Raw genomic sequence first — 24095 nt, forward strand, 5'->3', positions numbered from 1 at the left:
GTCACCGGTGAGAAGTGGAGGATTTTACGGCTCCTCCAACTCCACCTCGGCACCGGATCTCGCGCCGCCAAGGAGAAAACCTTGCTCTGATTACCACTTGTCAGACCCAAGGAGGACCTGATGAACTAGATTAAGAGAAACAAGTCTGAACTCGGCTATTTCATTCACTTTCGGAGGAAAGATTAGAGCATTCAAGCTTCTTACAGAGGAACCTAGCCAGCCAGGAACACTGGCGGCGCAAAGGGGGAAACCCTAGAAACTGGAAGATGGTTCTCGCATCTCCAAACACTGGCTTTATAGCCTTACAAGCCAAGAAAAGAAAAGAGGGAAAATGGATACAGAGTGGTTGAGGCTGCAAGCCTTTTGCCGGAAAGTGAACAGCGACGCGTCCAAGTCGGGGAGCCGTCCGATGCGTGATCCACGGTGTCAGCTTCATCATAACCAGCGAAACGGTACACGTTAAGGGGAGACGCTGGATTCGTGATGGACGGCTCGGCTGTCTTCGCGCGCTCGCGGTGGCAATTCAAATTAACTGAACTTCGTCTTCAGGTGTTGATAAGTTGCAGATGGGTCTTGACACATGACTCCATGGAAATGAAGATTAGGGAACTGGATTAGTTACCCATGGTCTCTAGTGGAGGCTGCCGGACTAGAGATCTCGTGCAGACGACCAGTACAGGAGAACGAGATGCCGTCGACCAGTACAGGAGAAAGACGACATCGGCGAGCAGCTGTCCAGTACAGGGGACCAAGGCAGAAAGGAGCGCCGGCGAGACTGAGATCTAGAGAGCAGCGGTGGCGTCGGGGTCGACGGCGATGGCGACTGGACAGTCGCAACGGCGTCGGCGGCGATGCAGCCCAGCGGCCATGGACGGACGGAGGAAACCTAGAGTGTCCTGAGTTGGCTGCTCCAAGCTGTCCGCGAACTCCTCCCTGAGTGGGAACCTTGAAAAGCACAGCAGAGTAAGCGGCGGCGGCGGGGAATCCATCGAAGCACGAAAATCCTGAGGTGAGCGCTGCGGTAGAGAAACTCACCGGTCAACTGGCTCTAGTAGGAACTCCATGCCATCGAAATCCAGCGCCGCTCCGCCACGCCCACCATTACCGTGAGATACCTCCCCACCAGCGCTCGATCTCATTGCTCGTCAAACCGCCCGTCCCGAAGCGCTCGACATGTTTGCCAGGAGGACCCCACAAACAGACGTGCAGTACAGAGACGGATAAGCACAAGTTCTGAGCCACGGCTCAGATGCCGGTACATTCTGGGCCCACGAATGCGCTATTGTACTCTACTGTATTCCACCGCACGCCTATTTTTCCACACTCCGCGTCAGATGCGTCCGACGAATTTTGCGGATCCCAAGCCATGAACAGACGTCGAGGATTTCGGGTGCATCTGGGCTCGGGCACTAAATCGCCGTATTTGTTGGATTTTCTTATGGAGCTCACGTAATATATTTTGAATGTCCGAGTTTTTTAGTGCAGGATCTCCACGGAAGAATATATGTACATGTAGATACATGATATAGTAGATGCATACACTAGATTCACCCGCAAAAAAAAAATGCTGCATACACTAGATGGTCTATCATTAGCTTTGTACGTGGTGCATGGCAAAATTGCCCACATACAATTACATGCATGCATCGAAGGCCATGCACACGGCAGTAGCATGTACGTGGCTTATGGCTCTAGCCGGTGTATGCATACTCTTCTGAATACCCATACGTCTCTGCTGCATGTACACAATACACATAGTCATGTATGTATATTTGTTCCGGTATTCGTGTACCGGCTGCCGCGCGGACATATACATATTTAAATACCTGGGCTAGCTAGCTATGTGCTCTTACAATGGGATCAATGAAATACTTGTTCGGGTATTCGTGTACCGGCTGCCGTGCGTGTGTGCTACAGTGTGTGTGTGCGTATTGCTGCTGCGTGTTTGCTACTGTCGATGCGTGTGTGTGCGCTATTGCCCCACCTATGTTGTGCGTATGCTACTGCCCTGCAGACACATATATCATATGAGGGATAAAAGAGTCTTTTCAAGTACCATTTAGACTTAAAATGAATGAAAGTATCATAAAGGGCATAAAATGTTAGACTTGTTGTTAGATAGGAAAGAAAAAGGTTTTCAGCGTTAAATAAGGAAACAAAATTTAAGATAATGTTAAATAAGGAATTGTTTCTTGTATCTGTGGTGTCGTTCGTTTCCTCTGATACTAGGAGAGAAATAGAATGAACGGGTATGACTTGGATTGGTAGTGGTGGGTAAATACATTGCAATTTTCAGGGGACGGCTAAAAACGCCATGCTGAAGTGATGCACCAACTGCTAGAATTGCACTACGGAGAAGATACAACTTTTACATTCTTTGCTTCTCATTTTCTCCCTTTGGTTAGCTTATAGCATTGAAAAGCAAAAAAAAAATGGCTGCAAAAGTCCAACTAACCACAGCCTAAGACCCACTGGCTTCAACTTTCTCACTAATCTCATTCCAAGTTGATTCAATAAATTGTTATCTACAAGTTTGCATAGACAGCACTCCAACTAATATCTGGAACTAACTGCAACAGTAAATGGTTTTGTTTTTTATTTGGACCGTCGCTTATACACTACTGTGTTGTTAAACTTCATTTCCCCCCCTTTTTCAGACAAACTCTTTGTCAAAATGGAGCACTAAATTGATCAATCCAGGAACCAGCCAAAGATGCCCAATTCAGACTGCTTTCCACGAGAAACTCCCAAAACCATAGATCCACTGCAAGAACTGAAGAAAAGATTAGCAAAGCAAGTGTTTCATATCTATTCAGAGGCCACCCTGAAACCTCAGCCATCGTCTTCAAAAATGGAAGCGATTTTTTATCTAGCTCCCGGCTTCTTATTGACCATGCTGTGACCCATTGCACATTGGATGGGACCATATTTAGCTCTTCTCGAAGACGTCTTCCAAGGTCTGGCATATGCCCACCTCCGTACAGAACCGCTATTCTCTTGTACCCTCGGTTTACCGCACCCTTTATCTTCTCAGTTGCAACTTTGTTCCTTTCCCCAATTATAACTGACTTATCCTCAGCAGGTGCAGTCATAGCATTGAAACTGCATACGAGAAAAGGAAGAATTAGTAAATAAAGAACCATAACTAGCACTACTGGTTTGAATGTACTCACTCAGAGGTCAATTGCTTAGCCAGAAAAATCTTAAGAGCAGCTCCTAAATCTAGTTTGGATAATGCTTCCAGCTCGGGATATCCATCTTGCTTATCCACTGGCAAACAAAGCCCGGTGATAACAAATAGTCCAATAAGTGGCATTGGTAGAACACGCGAGGCCCATAGCAACTTGGATCTCCAGAAATCAAGACCATCTGGAGAAGTTGGTTGTACCAAGGCTTTAGTTGATTTCAGGGTCATGTCCACTGCAAATGTGAGAAAGCTTTCACCTCTTTCAGTCTGAAAACCATAAAAGGCAGAATACATTTAGTCCACAATTTTTTGGAGGCCACGACAGAAAGAGCAGTGCACAAATGAGCTTAAGAAGCTGTTTGCTACGAAATCTGCAAATTCTGCAAATCAAGAAGCTACACCCATCAACTCCAACAGTAATAACACAATTTCACCTTGAAACTTATCCTCTTGAGAAGTTTTACATGGAAAACTGCAAACAGTGGAAAGACAAAATCTACTATTATATGCTAAATATACTTCCGAGGATGATGAAGTCCAAGATGGCGGTGCTAATGACGATCACCAGTAAACAGGCTGTTGTGGTTTAGCTGGTGTCTCTTTTTGTGTGCTTTTGAGAGTAGCTGCGTTGATCAAATAAACTTCGGTCCTGGTCTGTTGACTTGTTGCCAGCGTCGATACCGTTTTAGCTCTTCTGGGTTTTGGTTTGTTCTGGCCATAATAGTGAAGGAATACGAGATAAGGTGGGTCCCCCTCCCCCCCAAGGGTTGGCGAAATTGCCCTCTCCCTCTATAAATGCAGCCCTTAGGGGGTCGTTTAGACTCGGGTTTTGTTTAGCTAAAAAATAGCCATGGCTGCAACTTCACATACTTCGTTTGTGTCCAAGGACCAGGCCAAGACCGCTTATGAAACCCCAACTTTCATCATTCATCATTTATCTTTTATTCGCAACATCCAGATTGTAAATCTTGGTTCTTCTTTGTTCTCATTGCTTGCAGGAATTAGACCTTTGTGGTCAGGTTGATCATGCTCCGGCGTGGCCAATAACATCTCGGAGTTGGCTTAGAGATTGCTAAGGCGCAACGTCATCGCGCGTGTTAGAATTAGAGATAAACTTCTATTGTAATCTCAACAAACTCTCTCTCCCTCTCGTTCTCATATCTATCTCTGTAACTACCGTATCCTAGCGATCGGTAATTCTTGTAAGCCACGGCAGAGGCTTTCTGCCCTCGATCAATATATACCACGCGGCTCCCTTACGAGGGAGTAGGAACGCTTCCATCTGACATGGTATACAGAGCCATCCTCTTTCCATCTATCTAGCCAGAAGCTCCACCGATCGCCAAAAAACCTATCGATCGCCAGAAAAGCCATCCCATCGATCACCAAAACAGATCGCTATGTCTTCCTCCTCGGGTCCTGTCTCCCTCAACCTCGGAGCCCCTCCTGCCGAGAAGCTTACCAAGGGGAACTTCCTCCTATGGAAGGCACAGGTGATGCCCGGCCTGCGAGGAGCGCAGGTCACCGGCCTCCTGGATGGATCCGATGCAGCGCCCCTGAAGATGGTGGAGCAGCAGCAGACGGACAAAACAACGATCATGGTGCCTAATCCTCTGTATGCGCCATGGTTGTCAAAGGACCAGCAAATCCTCAGCCATCTCCTGAATTCTCTGTCAAAAGAGATCCTCGCCCAAGTTGTGAGTAAAGAAAACACTTTTGATCTTTGGACTGCTATTACCACCATGTTTGCTTCGCAGTCCCAATCTCGAATCACGAATTTGAGAATCGCCATCACCACCACCAAGAAGGGCTCCATGTCGAGTACTTCATACATCGCCCGGATGAAGAATCTGGGGGATGAACTTGCTGCAGCAGGCCGTCCTGTCTCTGATCCAGAGATGGTGGACTATGTCCTCGCCGGTCTCGATCGGGACTATGATCTGGTCGTGGCGGCCATTGGCGCCGTCAAATCCTCCATCACCGTTGACGAACTCTTCGCTCAGATCGCCGCTTTTGACCAGCGGATGGAGATGCTAGGTGATGGCTCCGACGCTGGCTTCAACACCTCCGCAAACTTGGCGTACAGGGGGCGCGGCCAGTCCCGTGGCCGTGGGCGCGCACGTGGCAACAGAGGCCGCGGCCGTGGGAGGCGCTCGCGCTCTTCTTCTCCAAGCAACAGCAGCAGGCGAGGTGGTCGTCCCCAACAGCAACAGCAGCAACGACCAGTGCACCGGGACTATCCCGAGTGCCAAATCTGCCTCAAGCATCACCGCAGGGGCGCTCGTGAGTGTTGGGATCGCTATGAGGATGATGAGTACGAGGAGAAGGAGGCAAACGTCGTCACCGACTCCTACGGCATCGACACAAACTGGTATGCAGATACCGGTGCTACAAATCATATCACAAGGGAGCTCGACAAGCTAACGGTCAGAGACAAGTATCATGGACATGACCAAGTGCATATTGCAAGCGGTTCTGGTATGGAAATCACTCATGTTGGTAGTTCAATTGTCAAAAACCCCATGAAAAATTTACATCTAAAAAGAGTTCTATATGTCCCTACAACATCAAAGAATCTTCTTTCAGTTCATAGGTTTACTCTTGATAATCGTGTTCTCATTGAATTCTATCCTTATTTCTTTTTGGTAAAGGACTTGGGCACGAGGAGAGTGCTTCTTAGGGGCAAGTGCGTGGGAGGTCTCTACCCACTCATATCTTCTTCAACATCATCAAATAAACAGGCTTTTGTTGCTGTCAAGCGTTCTTCAGCAAAGTGGCATAGAAGATTAGGTCATCCTTCATCAGTTATTGTTAAATTTGTCCTTAGCAAGAATAAACTTCCCCACTCTCATGAGTCTAGTATTGAGTCTGTTCGTGATCCATGCCAGCAAGCTAAAGTCATCAGTTGCCATATCCTATTTCCTTCAGTATTTCCACTGCACCCTTGCAACTTGTATTTTCAGATGTTTGGGGGCCAGCTCCTACTTCTGTTGGTAGACACTCATACTATGTAAGCTTCATTGATGACTATAGCAAATTTACATGGATCTATCTCCTTAAGAAACGATCTGAAGTGTTTCAAGTTTTCAAGAATTTTCAGAATCTTGTTGAGCGAAAACTAAACACTAAAATCATTGCCATGCAAACCGACTGGGGAGGTGAATACAAGAAACTCAATCTCTTTTTTCAAGAACTTGGCATCTCACATCACGTATCGTGTCCTCATGCACACCAACAGAATGGCTCAGCCGAAAGGAAACATCGCCATGTTGTTGAAGTAGGGTTAGCTCTACTAGCAAACGCATCCATGCCACTAAAGTTCTGGGATGAAGAATTCTTGACTGCTACATATCTTATTAATTTGCTTCCTAGTAAAGTCATCAAATTTGAGACTCCCATCACACGTCTCTTTGGTATTACTCCTGACTACAAATCACTTCGTGAATTCGGTTGTGCTTGTTGGCCCAACCTTCGTCCATATAATGCACGCAAGCTTGCATTTCGTTCCAAGAAGTGTGTATTCCTTGGATATAGTCCAATTCACAAAGGAGTTAAATGCCTTGATGTTTCCACCGGCAGGGTTTATATCTCTCGAGATGTCGTATTTGATGAGTCCGTCTATCCTTTTGAATCTCTTCATCCTAATGCCGGAGCACTCCTCAAGAAATACTTCTTCTCCCACCACATATCCAAAACAGTGATCATGGGGGCAATAATTGTACTGACCCAACTGATGATCCTACTAGCAGGACTGTGTCTTTTGATGTGCAGGACCATGCAGCAGAAACCGGTGCAGAAATCGGTGCAGAAAATGATCACAATTTTGTAGAAAACGATCCGGTATTTCATGTGCCAGAAGAAGACGAAGCAGACGCGAAGCACGAGGCAGATCCGGCGTCACCTAGAACTCCTGTGCGCCAGGCCGCCTCGGATCGGGCGCGCAGATACGCGCGGGTCGCGTGCCAGGCAGGAGCCCACGACGCCAGTTGGAGGGCGACGCGTCACCACGTCCAGACGGGACGCCGCATCCCGCACCGCGTCCCACGTGCGGGCCCGAGATGTCGACAGCGACAGGAGGATCGGGGTCAGCCTCGGGATCCCTGACCCACGCGCATGTGACGGCCGGCAGCGCGGGATCTTCTACGGCTGCTGCTTCTGATGGATCGCCCACACCGCAGGCTACACGGTCTGGATCGGGATTTGCAGTGGAAAGCGAATCTGAGATTTCTCCAGGATCATCTACAGCTAACCCTGCTGTATCACCTCCTGTGCCGCAGACTGTTACACGACGAAATCAGTCTCAACCAACTACAGTTTCACGTGTCACGACTCGGCTCCAGAAAGGTATACGATGTTAGGAATAAGCAACTTGTATTCCCATGAGGCCATAGGCCGATATATATACATGTACAGGTGTGGAACATATGCAGGAAACCCCTTATACAACGGGATAAATACAAAGGGGTACATGACCTATATTATAACTCTACACCCCCCCTCAAACTCATGGTGGAGGAACAACACTGAGTTTGGAGAGATAAAAGCCATGTTGTGCTCTAGTTTGGGCCTTCGTCAGGAAATCCGCCAACTGTAACTCGGAAGGCACATACTGAAGAGCAATAACCTGATCCTGCACAGCAGCGCGCACATAGAAAGCATCAACACCAATATGCTTGGTGAGCTCATGCTTCACAGGATCGCGCGCAATGCTAATAGCACATGTACTGTCAGATAAGAGCAGAGTCGGTGTAGTGACAGAAACACCAAAATCCTGAAGTAACCACTGTAACCAGGTCACCTCTGCCGTCAAAAGAGCCATGGCTCGCAACTCAGCCTCAGCACTCGAACGGGAAACTGCAATCTGTTTCTTCGTCTTCCAGGCAATGAGAGAACCGCCAAGAAAAACACAGTAAGCAGAAAGTGAACGGCGATCAGAAGGATCACTAGCCCACGTAGCATCCGCATAGGCCTGAAGCTGTAAAGAACTGGAGCTAGGAAAGAATAAACGGTGAGAGATCGTGCCCCGAAGATATCGGAGAACACGAAGGAGATGACTATAGTGAACCGATGTGGGAGCAGAGACAAACTGACTCAGAATATGAACCGGATAAGAGATGTCCGGACGAGTGACAGCTAGATAGACAAGACTGCCAACGAGATGACGATAACGCGTCGGGTCAGGGAGAGGATCACCATCAGTAGCACGGAGGTGAACATTGAGCTCCATAGGAGTCTCAACAATGCGCTCGTCAGTAAGAGCAGCACGAGCAAGAAGATCCTGCCATCAGAGGTAGAAGAGACTTCAATCCCAAGAAAGTAGCGAAGAGGTCCAAGATCAGACATAAGAAACTGCTCACTAAGACGAGCCTTTACAAAGGCAATATACTCGGGGTCATCCCCAGTGATGACCATATCATCAACATAGAGAAGAAGAAGAGTCCGGCCACGAGGAGAAAGGTGAATAAACAATGCTGGATCATGAGCACTTGCTGAAAAACCAGCAGTAGTGACCACAGAGGCAAAACGCTTAAACCAGGCGCGAGGGGCTTGCTTAAGGCCATAGAGAGAGCGACGAAGACGACACACCATGCCATCAGGAACAGAATACCCAGGTGGGGGCTGCATGTACACCTCCTCACGCAGCTCACCATTAAGAAAAGCATTCTTAACATCAAGCTGAGATATAGACCAGTGGCGTGCAGAGGCAACGGCAAGAAGTGTACGAATAGTGGTCATATGGGCCACAGGAGCAAAAGTCTCGTCATAATCACGACCATGTTCCTGCTGAAAACCACGAGCCACGAGACGAGCTTTGTGACGCTCAAGAGAACCATCGGAGCGAGTCTTAACCTTGTAGACCCACTTACAAGTGATGGGACGGACTCCGGGAGGAAGAGAAACAAGATCCTAGGTACCAGTGCGTTCAAGAGCAGCAATCTCCTCTGCCATCGCAAACTGCCATTCAGGATGAACAACAGCCTGACGGTAAGAAGTCGGCTCAAGAACAGCAGCACCAGCGGTGGGAAATCCAAAGCGATCAATAGGCGGACGAGGACGAGAACGCAAGCCATAAGTAGGCTGAGAGGAAGAGGACGACTCATCCAAGGAAGCATCCACAGGTCGTGAACGACGAGTGTAATGCTGAGGAAAAGATGGAACAAGAGAAGGAGGAATCGCCAAGGTAGAATCGGGGGGTGGCGACGAAGAAGTCACCGGAGATGAAGGTGTAGATCCGGTGACATGCTAGGTGAGGAGACCGGGGAAGATGGTGGCGGCGAATCGACGAGGGGTGGAGAAGCAGAGGGAGTGGAACGAATAGGCACAGGCGCGACGGGGGTGATAGGTGAGTCAGGAAAAGTGAGGAAAGAGATATCCCCCACTGAAAACAACGAGGAAGATGGGCGTGGGTAGAAAGGACGAGACTCATCAAAAGTCACGTCTCGAGAGATACGCATCCGACGACCGAGAGGATCCCAACAACGATAGCCCTTATGCTCATCACTGTAGCCTAAGAAGACACACTCAACAGACTGAGCGGTCAGTTTGGTGCGTTCGCGAGGGGCAAGAAGAACATAGCAAACACAACCAAACAAGCGAAGCATCGAATAATCGGGAGAACGACCAAAAAGACGCTCAAAAGGAACACCACCCTGCAAAGCAGCGGACGGCTGAAGGTTGATGAGATAGGCGGAAGTGGAGATAGCCTCGGCCCAAAAATGAGGCGGAAGAGAGGCGGCGATCATCATAGCACGAGCCGTCTCAAGAAGGTGACGATGCTTGCGCTCAGACACGCCATTCTGAGCATGAGCACCAGGACAAGAGAACTGGGCAAGAGTACCCTGCTCAGCAAGGACACCACTCAACATCTTAGAGATATACTCGCCAGCGGAGTCAGCACGAAAAACACGAATGGGTGAAGAGAACTAAGTATGAACCATGGCAGCAAAACGCTTATAAATAGACAACACCTCACTACGTGAAGTCATGAAATAAAGCCATGTGTAACGAGAAAAATCATCGATGAAAATAATATAGTATTTATGACCACCTTTCGAAGCGAAAGGAGCCGGACCCCATACATCAGAATGGACTAAATCGAAAGGACGCTTAGACACTGACTCACTATGTGAATATGGTAACTGAATCTGCTTGCCAAGACGACAACCCTGACACTCTAAAGAGACATCTCCTGAGACAGACCCAGAAGACCTCGACGAACTGAAGACGATAACCGAGAACCACACAGATGACCAAGTCGATGATGCCACTGCTTGAAGGAACCAGTAACAGAGGCGACAGCAGCGGAGGGACTGGCGATGGTGATGGCAGCGGAAGGAACATGAAGCCAGTCCAACTCCCAAAGACCCTGAGAATCACGGCGGCGAGGGCCAGCCCCAACCAGAGTGTGCGTGCGACGATCCTGGACAGAACAAGAGTCAACGTCAAGGATGACATGACAACCAGAATCAGTAAGTTGACCGGCAGAAAACAGATTCATGGTAAGTCGAGGAACATGAGCAACATCAGGAACAGAATAAGGAGTGGAAAGATGGCCTCTACTAGCAACAGAAAGTGGAGTACCATCAGCAGTGAAGACATGAACAGGAGAATCCAGCGATCGAAGAGAGGACAAAGTGGAAGAATGAGAAGACATATGAAAAGAAGCTCCAGAGTCCAGAACCCATGGGGATGTACCTGACTGTGTAGAGAGCGGGTGCTCAGTGCGGGAAGCATCAGTCACAGAACCAGCAGTACCCGTCGAGGAAGAACCTAAAGCCGCGAGCAGACGCTTAAGTCTCAGAATATCCTGCTCAGTCAAAGCAATGGCTGAAGCTGTCGAGGGAGATGACGAAGTCCCTGAGGATGGTGATCGCGCCTTGCGCAGGTGTTTCCGCTTTGTGTAGCACTGGGACTCAATATGACCATCATTGTTGCAGTAGTCACAATGTGGACGGGGGCGACCTGAGCCGCCAGAAGGAGTGGGTAAGAGCGGCGGAGCACTGGAGCGAGAATGAGTCGGTGCAGCAGGTGGAGTGGAAGAAGCCCGAGTAGCGAGCACAGAGGGAACCTCCAGCAAACCAGCACCACGTAAGCGAGTCTCCTCAGCACGAATCTCCGAAAGCGCCTCCATGAGAGAAATACGGCCACGAGCAAACAACTGAGCACGCCGGGGCTCAAACTCCTTACGGAGCCGAGACAGGAACTCGTAGACGCGATGAAACTCCAAATTGGCCTGGACAGCCTGGCAGCAGGGGCAAGTACGACAACCAGCACAGCGGAGAGAATCAAGCTGGGCGCCAGATAGCAGAACTCTGTGCATAAAAGTCATCAACAGTAGAGTCACCCTGCTGAAGAGCATGCTCCTGACGAACCACAGAAAGGTATAAGGCATCACCAGAGGGCTCATAGCACTGACGAAGACAGGTCCACATCTGAAAAACAGTAGGAAGACCCAGAAACTCAGAAGCAAACTGAGGCAGAACACTAGCAGTGAGAACAGCTGCAGCACGAGCATCATCATCAAGCCACTGGGTGTAAACAGACAAAGCACCATGATACGTCTGAAGAGCCTCCTCATAGGCCAAAACCCTCTCATCATAGGCACGATCAGCAGCCTCATCAGCAAGCTTAGCCGCATCCTTGGCGGCCTGATTAGCGTCCGTAGGAAGAACCAGTGGAGTCGGCGGAGTAGGGGCCACTGGAGGAACCGGACGTGGCGGACAGCAGACCTCGCCAGAAAGAACACCCCAGAGACGAATGCCACGCATGTGAATGCGCATGAAGCCAGCGAACTCGGTGTAGTTAGTACCATCGAAGATCACCGGACAGCGAGGGACAGCTACATAGCCCGATGCAGCAGACTTTTTTTTTAGCAGAGATCAGATCTGGGCAGAGAAATCAATCGAGGCAGTCGGGCCGAGCAATCAGGGGCAACGGCAGCTGACTTCGAGCGGGAGGGAGCTTCGGCGGCGTCAGCAGCTGCGGGAGCGGGAGGGAACTTTCGGCGGCGGCTGACTTCGAGCGGGAGGGAGCTTCGGCGGGAGGGAGCTTCGGCAGCGTCAGCAGCTGCGGGAGCGGGAGGGAGCTTCGGCGGCGGCTGATTTCGAGCGGGAGGAAGCAGCGTCAGCAGTTGCGAGCTTCGAGCGGGAGCAGCCGCGGCGACGGCGGCTTCGAGCGGGAGGAAGACGAGCCGGGCTCGATCGGGACGGATCAATAGCACGAGTTGCAGCGTGCAAAAAATTGACCTAGCTCTAATACCATGTTAGGAATAAGCAACTTGTATTCCCATGAGGCCATAGGCTGATATATATACATGTACAGGTGTGGAACATATGCAGGAAACCCCTTATACAACGGGATAAATACAAAGGGGTACATGACCTATATTATAACTCTAACATACGAAACCCAAAGGTCAGAACTGACGGCACTATAACATATGGCATGTTGTGTATCACAGGAGAACCAGCAAAATTAGAAGATGCATTAGGGGATCTAAGGTGGAAAAATGCAATGGATGAAGAGTACTCAGCTCTCATGAGGAACAAGACTTGGCATCTTGTACCTGAGAAAAGAGGTAAAAATATCATTGACTGTAAGTGGGTCTACAGAATCAAAAAAAGGGCAGATGGCACAATTGACAGGTACAAAGCACGTTTAGTTGCAAAAGGTTTTAAACAACGTTATGGTTTAGACTATGAAGACACCTTTAGTCCTGTGGTTAAAGCTGCAACTATTAGGCTTGTGCTAGCTATTGTTGTGTCCAGGGGATGGAGCTTGAGACAGCTAGATGTTCAGAACACGTTTTTGCATGGTGTTCTGGAAGAGGAGGTTTACATGAGACAACCACCTGGGTATGGAAGTAAGAAAACACCTCATTATGTGTGTAAGCTTGACAAGGCGCTTTATGGTTTGAAACAAGCATCAAGGGCATGGTATTCAAGGTTGAGTTCTCAGTTAAGGCATCTTGGTTTTGTTGCATCCAAGGCTGACACATCACTTTTCATTTATAACAAAGCAAATACAACTATATTTGTGTCAATATATGTTGATGATATCATAGTTGCAAGCTCTTCACAAAGTGCTACTGATGCTCTTTTGCATGATCTGAGTTCAGAGTTTGCTTTGAAGGATCTTGGCGATCTACACTTCTTCCTAGGTATTGAGGTTAAGAAGATTCAAGATGGCATAGTACTGAACCAGGAGAAATATGCCACTGAACTTCTAGCTCGTATGGGGATGAAGGACTGTAAGCCCTCACCCACACCGTTTTCTTCTTCAGAAAAACTTTCAGCTTTTGAAGGAGAGCCACTTAAGGAAGAAGAGAGCACAAGATACAGGAGTGCAGTAGGAGCCCTACAGTATCCGACATTGACAAGACCAGATATATCCTTTGTTGTTAACAAGGTTTGTCAGTATCTTCGTGCACCTACTACTGTACACTGGACAACTGTTAAAAGAATTGTACGGTACATAAAGCATACTGTGAGCTTAGGTCTTCAGTTCAGAAGCTCTAACTCTTCCCTTGTTAGTGCTTTCTCTGATGCTGACTGGGCAGGATGCAGTGATGACAGGAAGTCAATTGGAGGTTTTGCAGTTTTCTTTGGCTCTAATCTTATTTCTTGGAGTGCTAGAAAGCAAGCCACAGTGTCCAGGCCAAGTACTAAGCTGAATACAAGTCGTTAGCCAATGCTACTGCTGAAATCATTTGGTTAGAATCATTGCTTAATGAATTGGGAATCAAGCAACGTCGTGTGTCTTGTCTGTGGTGTGACAATTTGGGAGCCACATATCTCTCTGCGAATCCAGTCTTTCATGGTAGAACCAAGCACATAGAAATTGATTTTCATTTTGTATGAGAAAGAGTTGCAGAGAAAAAGTTGGACATACGATTCATTCCTTCCAAAGATCAAGTAGCAGATGGTTTCACTAAAGCCTTGCCAGTCAAGTTGTTTGAAGAATTCAAGAAGAATCTTAATAGAAGATAGTTGAGATTAAGGGAGGGTGTTAGAATTAGAGATAAACTTCTATTGTAATCTCAACAAACTCTCTCTCCCTCTCTCATATCTATCTCTGTAACTACCGTATCCTAGCGATCGGTGATTCTTGTAAGCCACGGCAGAGGCTTTCTGCCTCGATCAATATATACCACGCGGCTCCCTTAAGAGGGAGTAGGAACGCTTCCATCTGACAGCGCGTTGTAGCCCGATCATCAAAGTCTGACTCTACCAAAATCAATAGCTACCATCTAATGGAGAGACCGGGACACCCTTGCTCCTATTACCACAATTGCTCCTCCTCTCCCGCTGGAAACCACTGCCCCTACATCTCTAGATCCCGTGCCCTTGGTGGAGCAACGCCAGGGAGTCGGGGATCAGCGGCGAGGCGGAGCCGCGCTTGCTAGGAGGCGAGCGGCGTGATGGAGGGGTTGTTGGCGCCGCAGAGCCACGCTCGGGACAAGCTCGTAGGAAAGGATAGAGGGAGCCGCCGGGGGAAGCTGTGGTGCCTTAGAGGCGCTTGGTGGCAGTGGCCGAGCACGGTGAGACCTCGACCGGGTCGTGCCGCAGCGTGCGGCAGAAGATGGCGGCCAGGTGGCCGCGGAGCACGCAAGGAAGGAGTTGGAGGACGGCGCTAGCGGTGACGAACTCGGCAAAGGTGAGGAGGGGCAGGTCACGAAGGAGCGGGCCATGGATGGCACCGTGGTGGCCATAGCGCTCTTGGTCTTGCACATCTGATGCATGTGGACGCCACCCATTTGGTGGTATTCCGGGAGGTTACCGGGCTGAGTGAGAGGCCGCCAACAGCCAGGCTGGAGTGGGGATGCCACACGGTGGTGGACCAGCGGGAAGGAATGAGGCAGAGGGAGCCGGTCATGGGTGGCGGTGGAAGGATGGATGTGTCTAGGTCAATTCATCAACATAACATCCGAACATGAAATTGGCATTGCCTACTTTGTTGGATTCCAACAAGCAGTTTCATTCGCAACCAAACAATAGATTTGGTATTGTGGCCTATTTCCAAAACAAGGCTAATTTTATATTGGACCCAATGCAATTCGTTGGCTCTCAATACGTACATCCTAACGGAGCATTATGTAATACGGATCACAATATATATTACCTTGATGATATGTATTTGATTATCCAAATTCAAGCCTAGACTAATATTAATCCACTAGTATGTGGATTGTGTTACACACAGTTGATTTTGTATTCAATTTGTATTAAAAAAAACTTCCATATGGTTCTGATTTCTTAGCTACTCCCTCCGTCCCACAAGCTATGTTAGCTTGAAAAACGATCTTATATTGTGGGACGGAGGGAGTATTAAAGATGTTACTCCCTACAATCCATACTAAATCAGCGACAATTAATATGGATCGGAGCACAAAAAAGTTGCAGTTACAGCTTGAACTCAAACAGTGAATTTATTTTATATTTCTGGACAAAGAGAGCAATATTATAGTAGTTCTCAACTTTGTAGTAACACCACCAACGTGAGTTAGTTCTTAAAATATGTTCAGTAATATAAGGATCATTTGACTTTCCAAATTGAAGCTTTAACTAAAATTTAATCCAATAATAAAAGGGTTATGCAACATCAAAACATGGCAGGCAAGGAAGTGACCTACAACCATGCACATTATTAAGAATAGGCATGACGCACGAAGTGAAGATTGCTAACATGATTATGGATGGCTAGATAGGTCTAAAACTGTAAGCACTGGTATGGTGCAAGAAAGGTCACTGTGTTATTTAATTATGACAGAAAATCACTATTCACTATCGGACATAAGAGACATAACCAATGGTAATCTAATCCAAAGTTAGCTACCATACCTACAGTTAGCAAGGGTGAAGATGCACAAACGAGTAATTTCTGCAGTAGCAAATGTACATGTTCTTAATAACACTTTTGCTAATGCTCAGTTGCCTTCTTTAAATCTTGGTCACCCAAAATTACTCACTACTAAGCCTAGATTGCTCCGTTGGAAGGTGTGAAACTTTAATGATATGTTACTGCATTTTCTGCTTGTAGGTTTTGTATGGAGTGACTTGGAGATGAAGACGCCTTAATGTTGATTCAACAGATTAGAAATGTGGAAATTTATGAATAGATAACCCCTTTGATAATAACAAACAGAACTCATGACCCTAAGTTTTCCACTTATTTCTAACTCCCACAGTGTCTTCCATTAATACATGTGTGCAATAATATTTATTTATTATGCCTCACTACTAGCAGCGCAGAAGCACGGACAGGTGATGTTCTTGAGTGTATCATCGTGATATTACATAATTGAGTAAAATATATAATTGAACTACTTCCTTGAGCAACTAACATGAGCTCTACCTCTTCGTTACAAGTGGGAAAAGATCGACCAGTTCTAGTCGAAAATCGATTCAAAATTTTCAATCCTCTTGGTAAACTAGGCCCGGAGTGTACACACAGTGGGAACATATATTATGTTACTGCATTTTTTGTTCGTAGGTTATATATGGAGTGACTTGGAGATGAAGATGGCTTAATGTTTATTCAACGGATTAGAAATGTGGGAATATATGAATAGATAACCCCTTTACCGAATTTGTCAACATAATGAACACTTGAAGTTGAGATAATTGTCTAATCTCACATATGCAGTTCAGGAATTGAGAGAAAGTCCCAATACATTTGAATTGGAAAGAGCGCCCTTATGTGCTCAACACATTGATGCTTTATGAACCCAAGAGGCATTGGTTCTTTTGTTCCACCATTGCTAAAATGGTGAAATTCCGTCGTTTGGCAATTGTATGAACAATATTAAAAAGAATTAGTCAATTCATCAATTCACGACCAAGATCTTCTGGTATTTAAATATTTCTCTTTAACTATCCAGAAAAACAATGTACTGATGTTTGGATTATCATCATAATATGGCTCAGTGCAGTATAATGGAAAATATGACAGTATGTAGGATGAAAGGATGCACTTAGTTGTGTTGATGTAGAACAGGCAAAGCATATGCTTTCTAGCAACAAAGAGCAAGCAAAATTGATACTATGGCTAAGATAATTCATATTTATGCTGATGTGCAGCTTACTCGCTAGATGATGCATGGAGGAATACATATAAGATTTTGGTTGAACAGATTACATGCATCCTGCTTTAGATTTTAAGTTGAAAACATATGTGTTGTTTGATTTATTTGTTTTGCCAATATAATAAACGCTTTATGTACCTTTGACTTCTCATTTACCCAATATAATAAAATTAGTTTGTTGCTCCATTATTAGTTTTATATATTCTCAAGATAAATCAAGTTGTAGTGTTTTTAGTTGGCTCCAACCTCGGCTCGCATGGGCTCCTCCTCTATCATCCAGCTTGTGGCTTCGTGCATTATGGAGCATCATCTTCGACAAAGCGTGGCTCAGTTTGGACCGCCTCTTCGACACAATTAAGTGGGAGGCTAGGCCGTGGACTTTGGCAGGCACGTGAGAGCTTGCAGCTATGATTCCAGAGGGGTGCACGACTAGCGTCTAGGGGCATCTTGTTGTACTTTGGGTGTACCCTTCTTAGGGCTTTTGTACCGTGGGTGTGTCCTTCATAGGGCTTGTAATGATTCTTCTCTCTATCAATGCAGTGAAATGCAAAGGCTTTTGCATTTTCGAGAGAGTGAAAAAAGTGTTTTTAGTCGAACTTACTGGCAGGACTATTATGATCTACTAAATACATATGTCTCACATATTCAATATGACTATCTGAATCATGATAATGAAAGTCAATGTTTCATGATCAAGGTGTTGCCAGCGCATGTGTGCGGGCCACTGTGCTAGTGTAACTAAATTTATTACCTGAAGCAGCTTGAATGTCTCATAGTCAAGGTCAGCATGTTGCCATTTCTCATCGCCATAATCAAGGCAATCTAGCTGGTAATCCAATGAAAGGATACGAGCCATTTGTTTCTGTATGAAACCAAGAATACTGAAACCTTTGCGCGAAGATCTCATCTTCTTCGCAAACGTTGGGTCCTGCTGGTTATTTAAATTATCCCGACTTATCACCATTTCATACAGAACACAATCATAGTCTTCAAGTGCTTGTTGGAGTTTATCGAAATATCTGAACAGAAATAATATGTCTTAGATAGTTCACTTAGTTGGCAACTTCTATCAATTATAGAATGTGCCAACAGACAATAAGTGCAAGGATCTTGTGACGAGGAAACGATGTTAGTGATAGTCTGATAGACATGTTTGTCGATTCATAGAGCTGTTAATGCCAGCAGAATCTAATGTTTAAACATGAAAAGGGGCCCATAGAACATACTCTTTGTCAGCAATGTGTACAGTAGAAACCAAATCAACCTGCAACAAATAAAAGTACACAGCCTATATCAGAGATCAGCAAAAGCTAATAAAGACTTGCAGACTATTATTCAATACATGATATCGGACTGTATACATGATATACGAACAGACCTTATTTCCATTTCATCTCATCATTGTTCACAAGGACGGCATAATAAATACATGGTACATGCACGATATTAGTGAAAACGCAATAGTATTTGTGCTTTCTTCGAGTTTGTCCGTGACGAGGTGCTTGCCTACACGATCACATCCTTCTCCGAGTTTGCTACGGACGCCGCCTCCGTCGTGACGAACATCTATACCCCTTCCACTCCTAAGCTTCGCTCGGATTTAGTGGCAGAGCTGCCTGTGGTTGCAAGCATGTGCACCCTTCCATGGATCTTCGTGGAGGCTTTCAACATGGTTCCTCTACAACAAGAACTCGCCCCGGCGCGACTATGCCGCGGCGGCCGCCTTCAACCTTGTGGTCGACAGCCTCACCCTCCATGAGCTACCACTCGCGACAGGCGGTACACTTGGTCCAACTGTCGAGATGACCCCACCTTTGTGTGCCTCGGCTGCATATATATCAACCTGCCTTGGAGTCACATTCTCTTCAACTCGATAATGTTCCTTTGGTGATTGAAGCGGTCTCGCGCACGCCGGCCAGCTAGGTTTTTTGTTTTGAACGATGGTGGGCGCGTCCAAGGAATACCACTTGTTGATCCAAGCGGTTTGGCTTCTCTTCAACTCAACTCTGCAGTCGGCGGCGCGCGCCACCGACGATCTTGTTCCTTTGGTGATTGAAGCGGTCTCGTGCACGCCGGCCGGCCAGGTTTTTTGTTTTGAACGAAGGTGGGCTGCGTCCAAGGAATACCACTTGTTGATCCAAGCGGTTTGGGCCAGGAAACAAAACCGCGTCACGGAAGCTTCCATGCCCGCCGTCTGTCACATACACTCAAGTGGGCCCGGGATGAGTCTAAACGATGGTCCTGCGCACTTTACCAGCCACCAGAATTGGCGCCAAACTGTCGGGCTTTCATTGAGGTGATTGATCTGGTGGAGAAATTTCACTTGCTCACCACCCCAGAGTCACTCCACGATGTTAAAAAACGGCTCTCCATTGAACTCAAGAGGTTGGATGCATACTGGCGGCAGTTCTACATCTTCAAACTGTTCAAGTTGGGTGAAAACATACCGTCTTTTTTCATGCAAATACCACTGCCCTTCTCTGACGTAACAAGATTCAGGTTATCCAGACCAGGGCGTCCCCTACTTTAATCATGTTGTCAAAGAAGGCGCCATCAGTGGTTTCTTCTCAAAGTTGTTGGGTACGACTACCTCATCTTCATGGGTGGTTCCTCTGTAGTTAGTGTTGCCACGTGTCCTTGGGCTGCCTGAGCTTAAGTGCCCTTTCGGCATGGAGGAGCTCAGGTCCACAGTCTTCCGGATGCGCTCAGACAACAACCCAAGCCCGAGCGGCTTTGGTCCATGCTTCTTCAAGCTCTTCTGGGACCTGGTGAAAGATGATCAATTGAACTTCCTTGAGGAATTCTACCATGGACGTGCACATCTTGCAGGTATCAACCAAGTTTGCATTGCACTTCTGCCGAAAGCTGTGTCGGTGCTCCTGGAGGACAGCTTCAGACCTATCTCGCTCTAGAACTGCGCCATTTTTTTTAGAAAAGGAGGATCACCCCCCGGTCACTGCATCAGAATGATGCATGCAGCCCTATTATTAAGCCAAGTATCCGAAAGGTTCTGCGGTCTAGTACAAGCTCGGTCTGAGCTAAAAAAGTTTTAAAAAGGTAAAAGTTGCCACAACCGGCACAATTAGGACGAGATGACTAAACACCTAGCCTATTATTGGACCGCCATCTGCGTCATGAAAGTTGTAACTAGGATCTTGGTGTGTCGTCTCTAGCATTTCATTGAGCTCCTGGTTCCTTTCAAGCAAACAGGTTTCATCAATGTGAGGTGTATCACTGGCAACTCTCTCTATGCCATGGATCTTGACCAAAGTTGTCACTTTGCGCATCGCCCCCACAATTGCTCTTAAATTGGACTTCAAGAAGGTGTTTGATTCTGTCAGCTGGTCTGCGTTGGATGGCGTCCACCGAGCACGCGGTTTCAGGGATAGATGGTGCGGGTAGATTCACTCTATCCTTGCCACTGGGAAGATGGTGGTGCTCCTGGATGGTGTCCTTGGAAGATGGATCGAATGCAAGAATGGCCTTCGGCAAGGGGATCTGTTGTCCCCTAACCACTGATCATCATTGATCCCCTCTCAGGAGATCGCGTGGGATACATCCCCGTAAAGGCTACGACACCCTCTTGTGGACAACCTTCCTTCCCTGTGACTCAATATGCGGACGACACTCATTCTAGTGAAGGCGGATATGGAACAGATCTTGAAGCTAAGGTTGATCTTGAAAATTTTATCGATGCTATTGGTTTGGAGATCAATTACTACAAGAGCACTTTCGTCCCTGTCGGTGTCGGTGTTGCTGGAGCGTGCGGCTGATCTTGCAACTGCTCATGGACGTACCTTGGGCTCCCACTTTCTGACCCGAAATAGCCTGCCTGCACCCTTGGCTTCTAGCATTCAAGATTGAGAGACGCACTCCCAGCTGGCGTACGCGCCTAGCCTCGCTTGAGGGCGGGCTCATTCTTACTACAACCATGATGTTCTCCATGCCGACCGATGGCAGTCCCTTTCCGCAAAGGGATCATTAGCAAATGGATCGTCCCCTGCCACCCTATGTTTTGGAACGACAAGCAAAATGTTTGGGGGCTTCTCCTTCGGCCTATTCATGGCCCTTCACCAGGGTGCAAAGTCCATAGACGACATGGGTCCGGAGAAGGTACTTTGGTTACTCATCTGCCTGGCGTCCCCCTCCTCGAAATGTTTTGCCACGCTAATCCCGCTATACCGATCCATCATTGCGGTGTTTGTGCGAGACAGATTGAGCACCTCTATCTGGTACGATAACTACACCTCGCTAGGCCCCCACGCAGCTGCACTCATCGCAATGTACTCCTTTAATCCAAACCAGGGTGCTTGCATCCCTAACCCCCTCCGCCTCAACACCATTGAGATACCAGCATGTGGCCGGAAAAGCTTGAGAGCAAAAGCTGAGTTCGGCCTATTCACGAATGCACTCTCTTTGGGAAGCGGTCCAGACGTGCGCAAGCTTGCTTGGGCGATGGCAAAGTGTTCAATTTCAGTGTAAAATATGCACTATTAGTCTAGAAAATGAATCGAACTTCAAGATGTGGACTGCCCCTCCACGATCTCAACAGGGAGAATTCCATGCCTTTGAAGGTCAAGGCCTTCTTGTGGATCCTCCACTGCCGCAAGACAAGAACTCGGGCTCTCCTTCACCGCATTGGCTGCCTCGACCACCCCGAATGTCCTTTCTGCTCCGGCATGTTATGTGGACCAGCTCATCAAATGCGGAGTCTTGTCCCTTAATTAGAGTACTAATTTTTTTTACATCATAATTAGTGTACTAGTTGGTTAAGCATCCTTGTTAGGAAAGAGTCTAGTGAGTTTAGAGATTGTATTAGAGTTTGGATAGATTTATCGACTTGTTGGTCAAGTCTTTTCTATTATATAAAGGGGCCGACCTCTCTCAATAAAGCAGAGAAGAATATTGTCATTTACTTTTATCTACTTCTCAATAATTAGGGTTAGGTCAGCAGTAAATTCTTCCAATTTGGTATGAAATCCATCTACGATGGTGGACAAAGATCGAGACTATGGAGCAGATGAAGATCATCACAAAGCAATTGGAGGCCTTTGCACGCCAACAAGCGGAGGACCAGGTGCTCCTCGCCGGGCTGGTGACTCTGGTGTACCGTTTCTAGCGGGGGGATCACCACTGTCACCGCCGCCACCGGACCTCCACCCGTCGAGCAGTTTGCCCACCCCCACCATCCCCTTACTTTCGCTGCCAACCACCATCAGCCGCCAGTACCCTTTTCCACCTCCAGCCATGTCCTTGCTCGCCACAACCACCTACCCTCACCCTACAGCCCAAATCCCACCCCAATTTTGCCATCCACTACCAGCAGTAGCCCTACCATTAGCAGCAGCAACCTACCATCCGCATCAACAACCCTACCATTAGCAGCAGGAACAGATTTTCGTCGCCGCCTCCATGTCTCCACCTGGCAACCAATTTTATACGCCGCTATGGCCGCGCCCCTACACAACCAATCTATGGATCCACCCCGCCCATCACCTCCCTCCCAACCCCCCAACCCCCACCTAACAATCACCTCAGCTCAGTTTTTGGTTCAGGCGTGCCTCGCTTGCACAAGCTCGACTTCCCAACTTACGATGGTTCGGTCGATCCTCTTGGTTGGCTCCATAGATGCGAGCAGCTTTTCCTCCGTGCGCTGACAAGGTCTGCACTGCAACGTACCACCTCACCAATGATGCTCACTTCTAGTACTTAAAGCTCGAGCGCGATTTCGGCATGCCAACATGGGGGCAGTTCAAGGAAGCTTGCCATGTTCAATTTTAGCCGTCACTCCGCGCCAATCCTTTGGGCGAATTGGCACGCCTGTTGTTCACTTCCTCGATTGCCGACTACACCAGCAGGTTTCTAGCACTCATGTGCCACAACAATGAGTCGTTAACACCATCCCAACAATTGTTTCTATACATAGCAGGGCTAGGGCTGCCCGATGGTCTTCGTGTTAACGTCGAGCTTCAGCAGCCATGTGACCTCCAAACTGCCAACTCCTTCTCCAAGGCCTATGAGCAGCAGCATTTCCCACAAATAACGTCACCACACCAACCTTCTAGTCCAATAGGCCCCTTGTTACCCTCTGATCTTCTTGCGGTCAACGTAGCTAAAATACCTTCCCCGCCAGCGCCACTAGCACATGTTCTGCCATCATCCACTCCAAAGCGAACCCCACCACGGCAGGTTCGGCACCTCACTCTAGCCGAGTTAGCAGGACGTCATCTCCAAGGCATTTGCTTCAACTGCGACGAGATTTATGTTCGGGGTCACCAATGTGCGTGGCTCTTCTTCATCAAGGTTGATGACTATGACCAAGATAGCTCCACATATGCTAGCACCCAAGGGCCCCTGGGAGGCAATTGACAACATACAGCTTGTCCGCAAGCTGTTTTTCAAGGGAGAGATGTTATGTGGATCAGCCCATCAAACATGGAGTCTTATCCCTTGATTAGAATCCTAGTTGATTAAGCATCTTTGTTAGGAAAGAGTCCAATTAGTTTAGAGATTGTGTTAGAGTTTGAATAGATGTATTGGCTTGTTGGTCAAGTCTTGTTTATTATATAAAGGGGCCGACCCCTCTCAATAAAGCAGAGAAGAATGTTGTCGTTCACTTTTATCTACGTTTCAGTAATTAGGGTTAGGTCAATAGTAGATTCTTTCACTGCACCTGTGAAACGCCCAGTCACCTTTTCTTCGACTGCCCACAAATTCGAGACATTTGGTTTCGCTCTGCCGGTAGTCTAAGTATCTCGGGGCATTAGCCCATTGAGGATGCCTAGCAGGCTTCCTCATCTTGCCAACGTTCGTGTGTGTGTGTGG

At 47.5% G+C, this 24095-nt stretch overlaps 1 protein-coding gene across 1 annotated transcript in view; it reads right to left on the reverse strand.

Annotated features, from left to right (window-relative positions):
* Positions 1-2472: 2472 nt before the first annotated feature.
* Positions 2473-24095, reverse strand: part of LOC123167999 (uncharacterized) — a 23537-nt gene continuing 1914 nt past the window's right edge. The window contains exons 2-5 of the mRNA XM_044585862.1: positions 18497-18534; positions 18022-18289; positions 3174-3454; positions 2473-3102 (exon numbers count right to left, since the gene is read on the reverse strand). Coding sequence (XP_044441797.1) covers positions 2670-3102; positions 3174-3454; positions 18022-18289; positions 18497-18534 — 1020 coding nt within the window. The 3' untranslated portion in view covers positions 2473-2669. The remainder of the gene's footprint in view (positions 3103-3173; positions 3455-18021; positions 18290-18496; positions 18535-24095) is intronic.

This window comes from Triticum aestivum, chromosome 7D (assembly GCF_018294505.1).
Source record: "Triticum aestivum cultivar Chinese Spring chromosome 7D, IWGSC CS RefSeq v2.1, whole genome shotgun sequence".
In the NCBI taxonomy this organism is placed as follows: Eukaryota; Viridiplantae; Streptophyta; class Magnoliopsida; order Poales; family Poaceae; genus Triticum; species Triticum aestivum.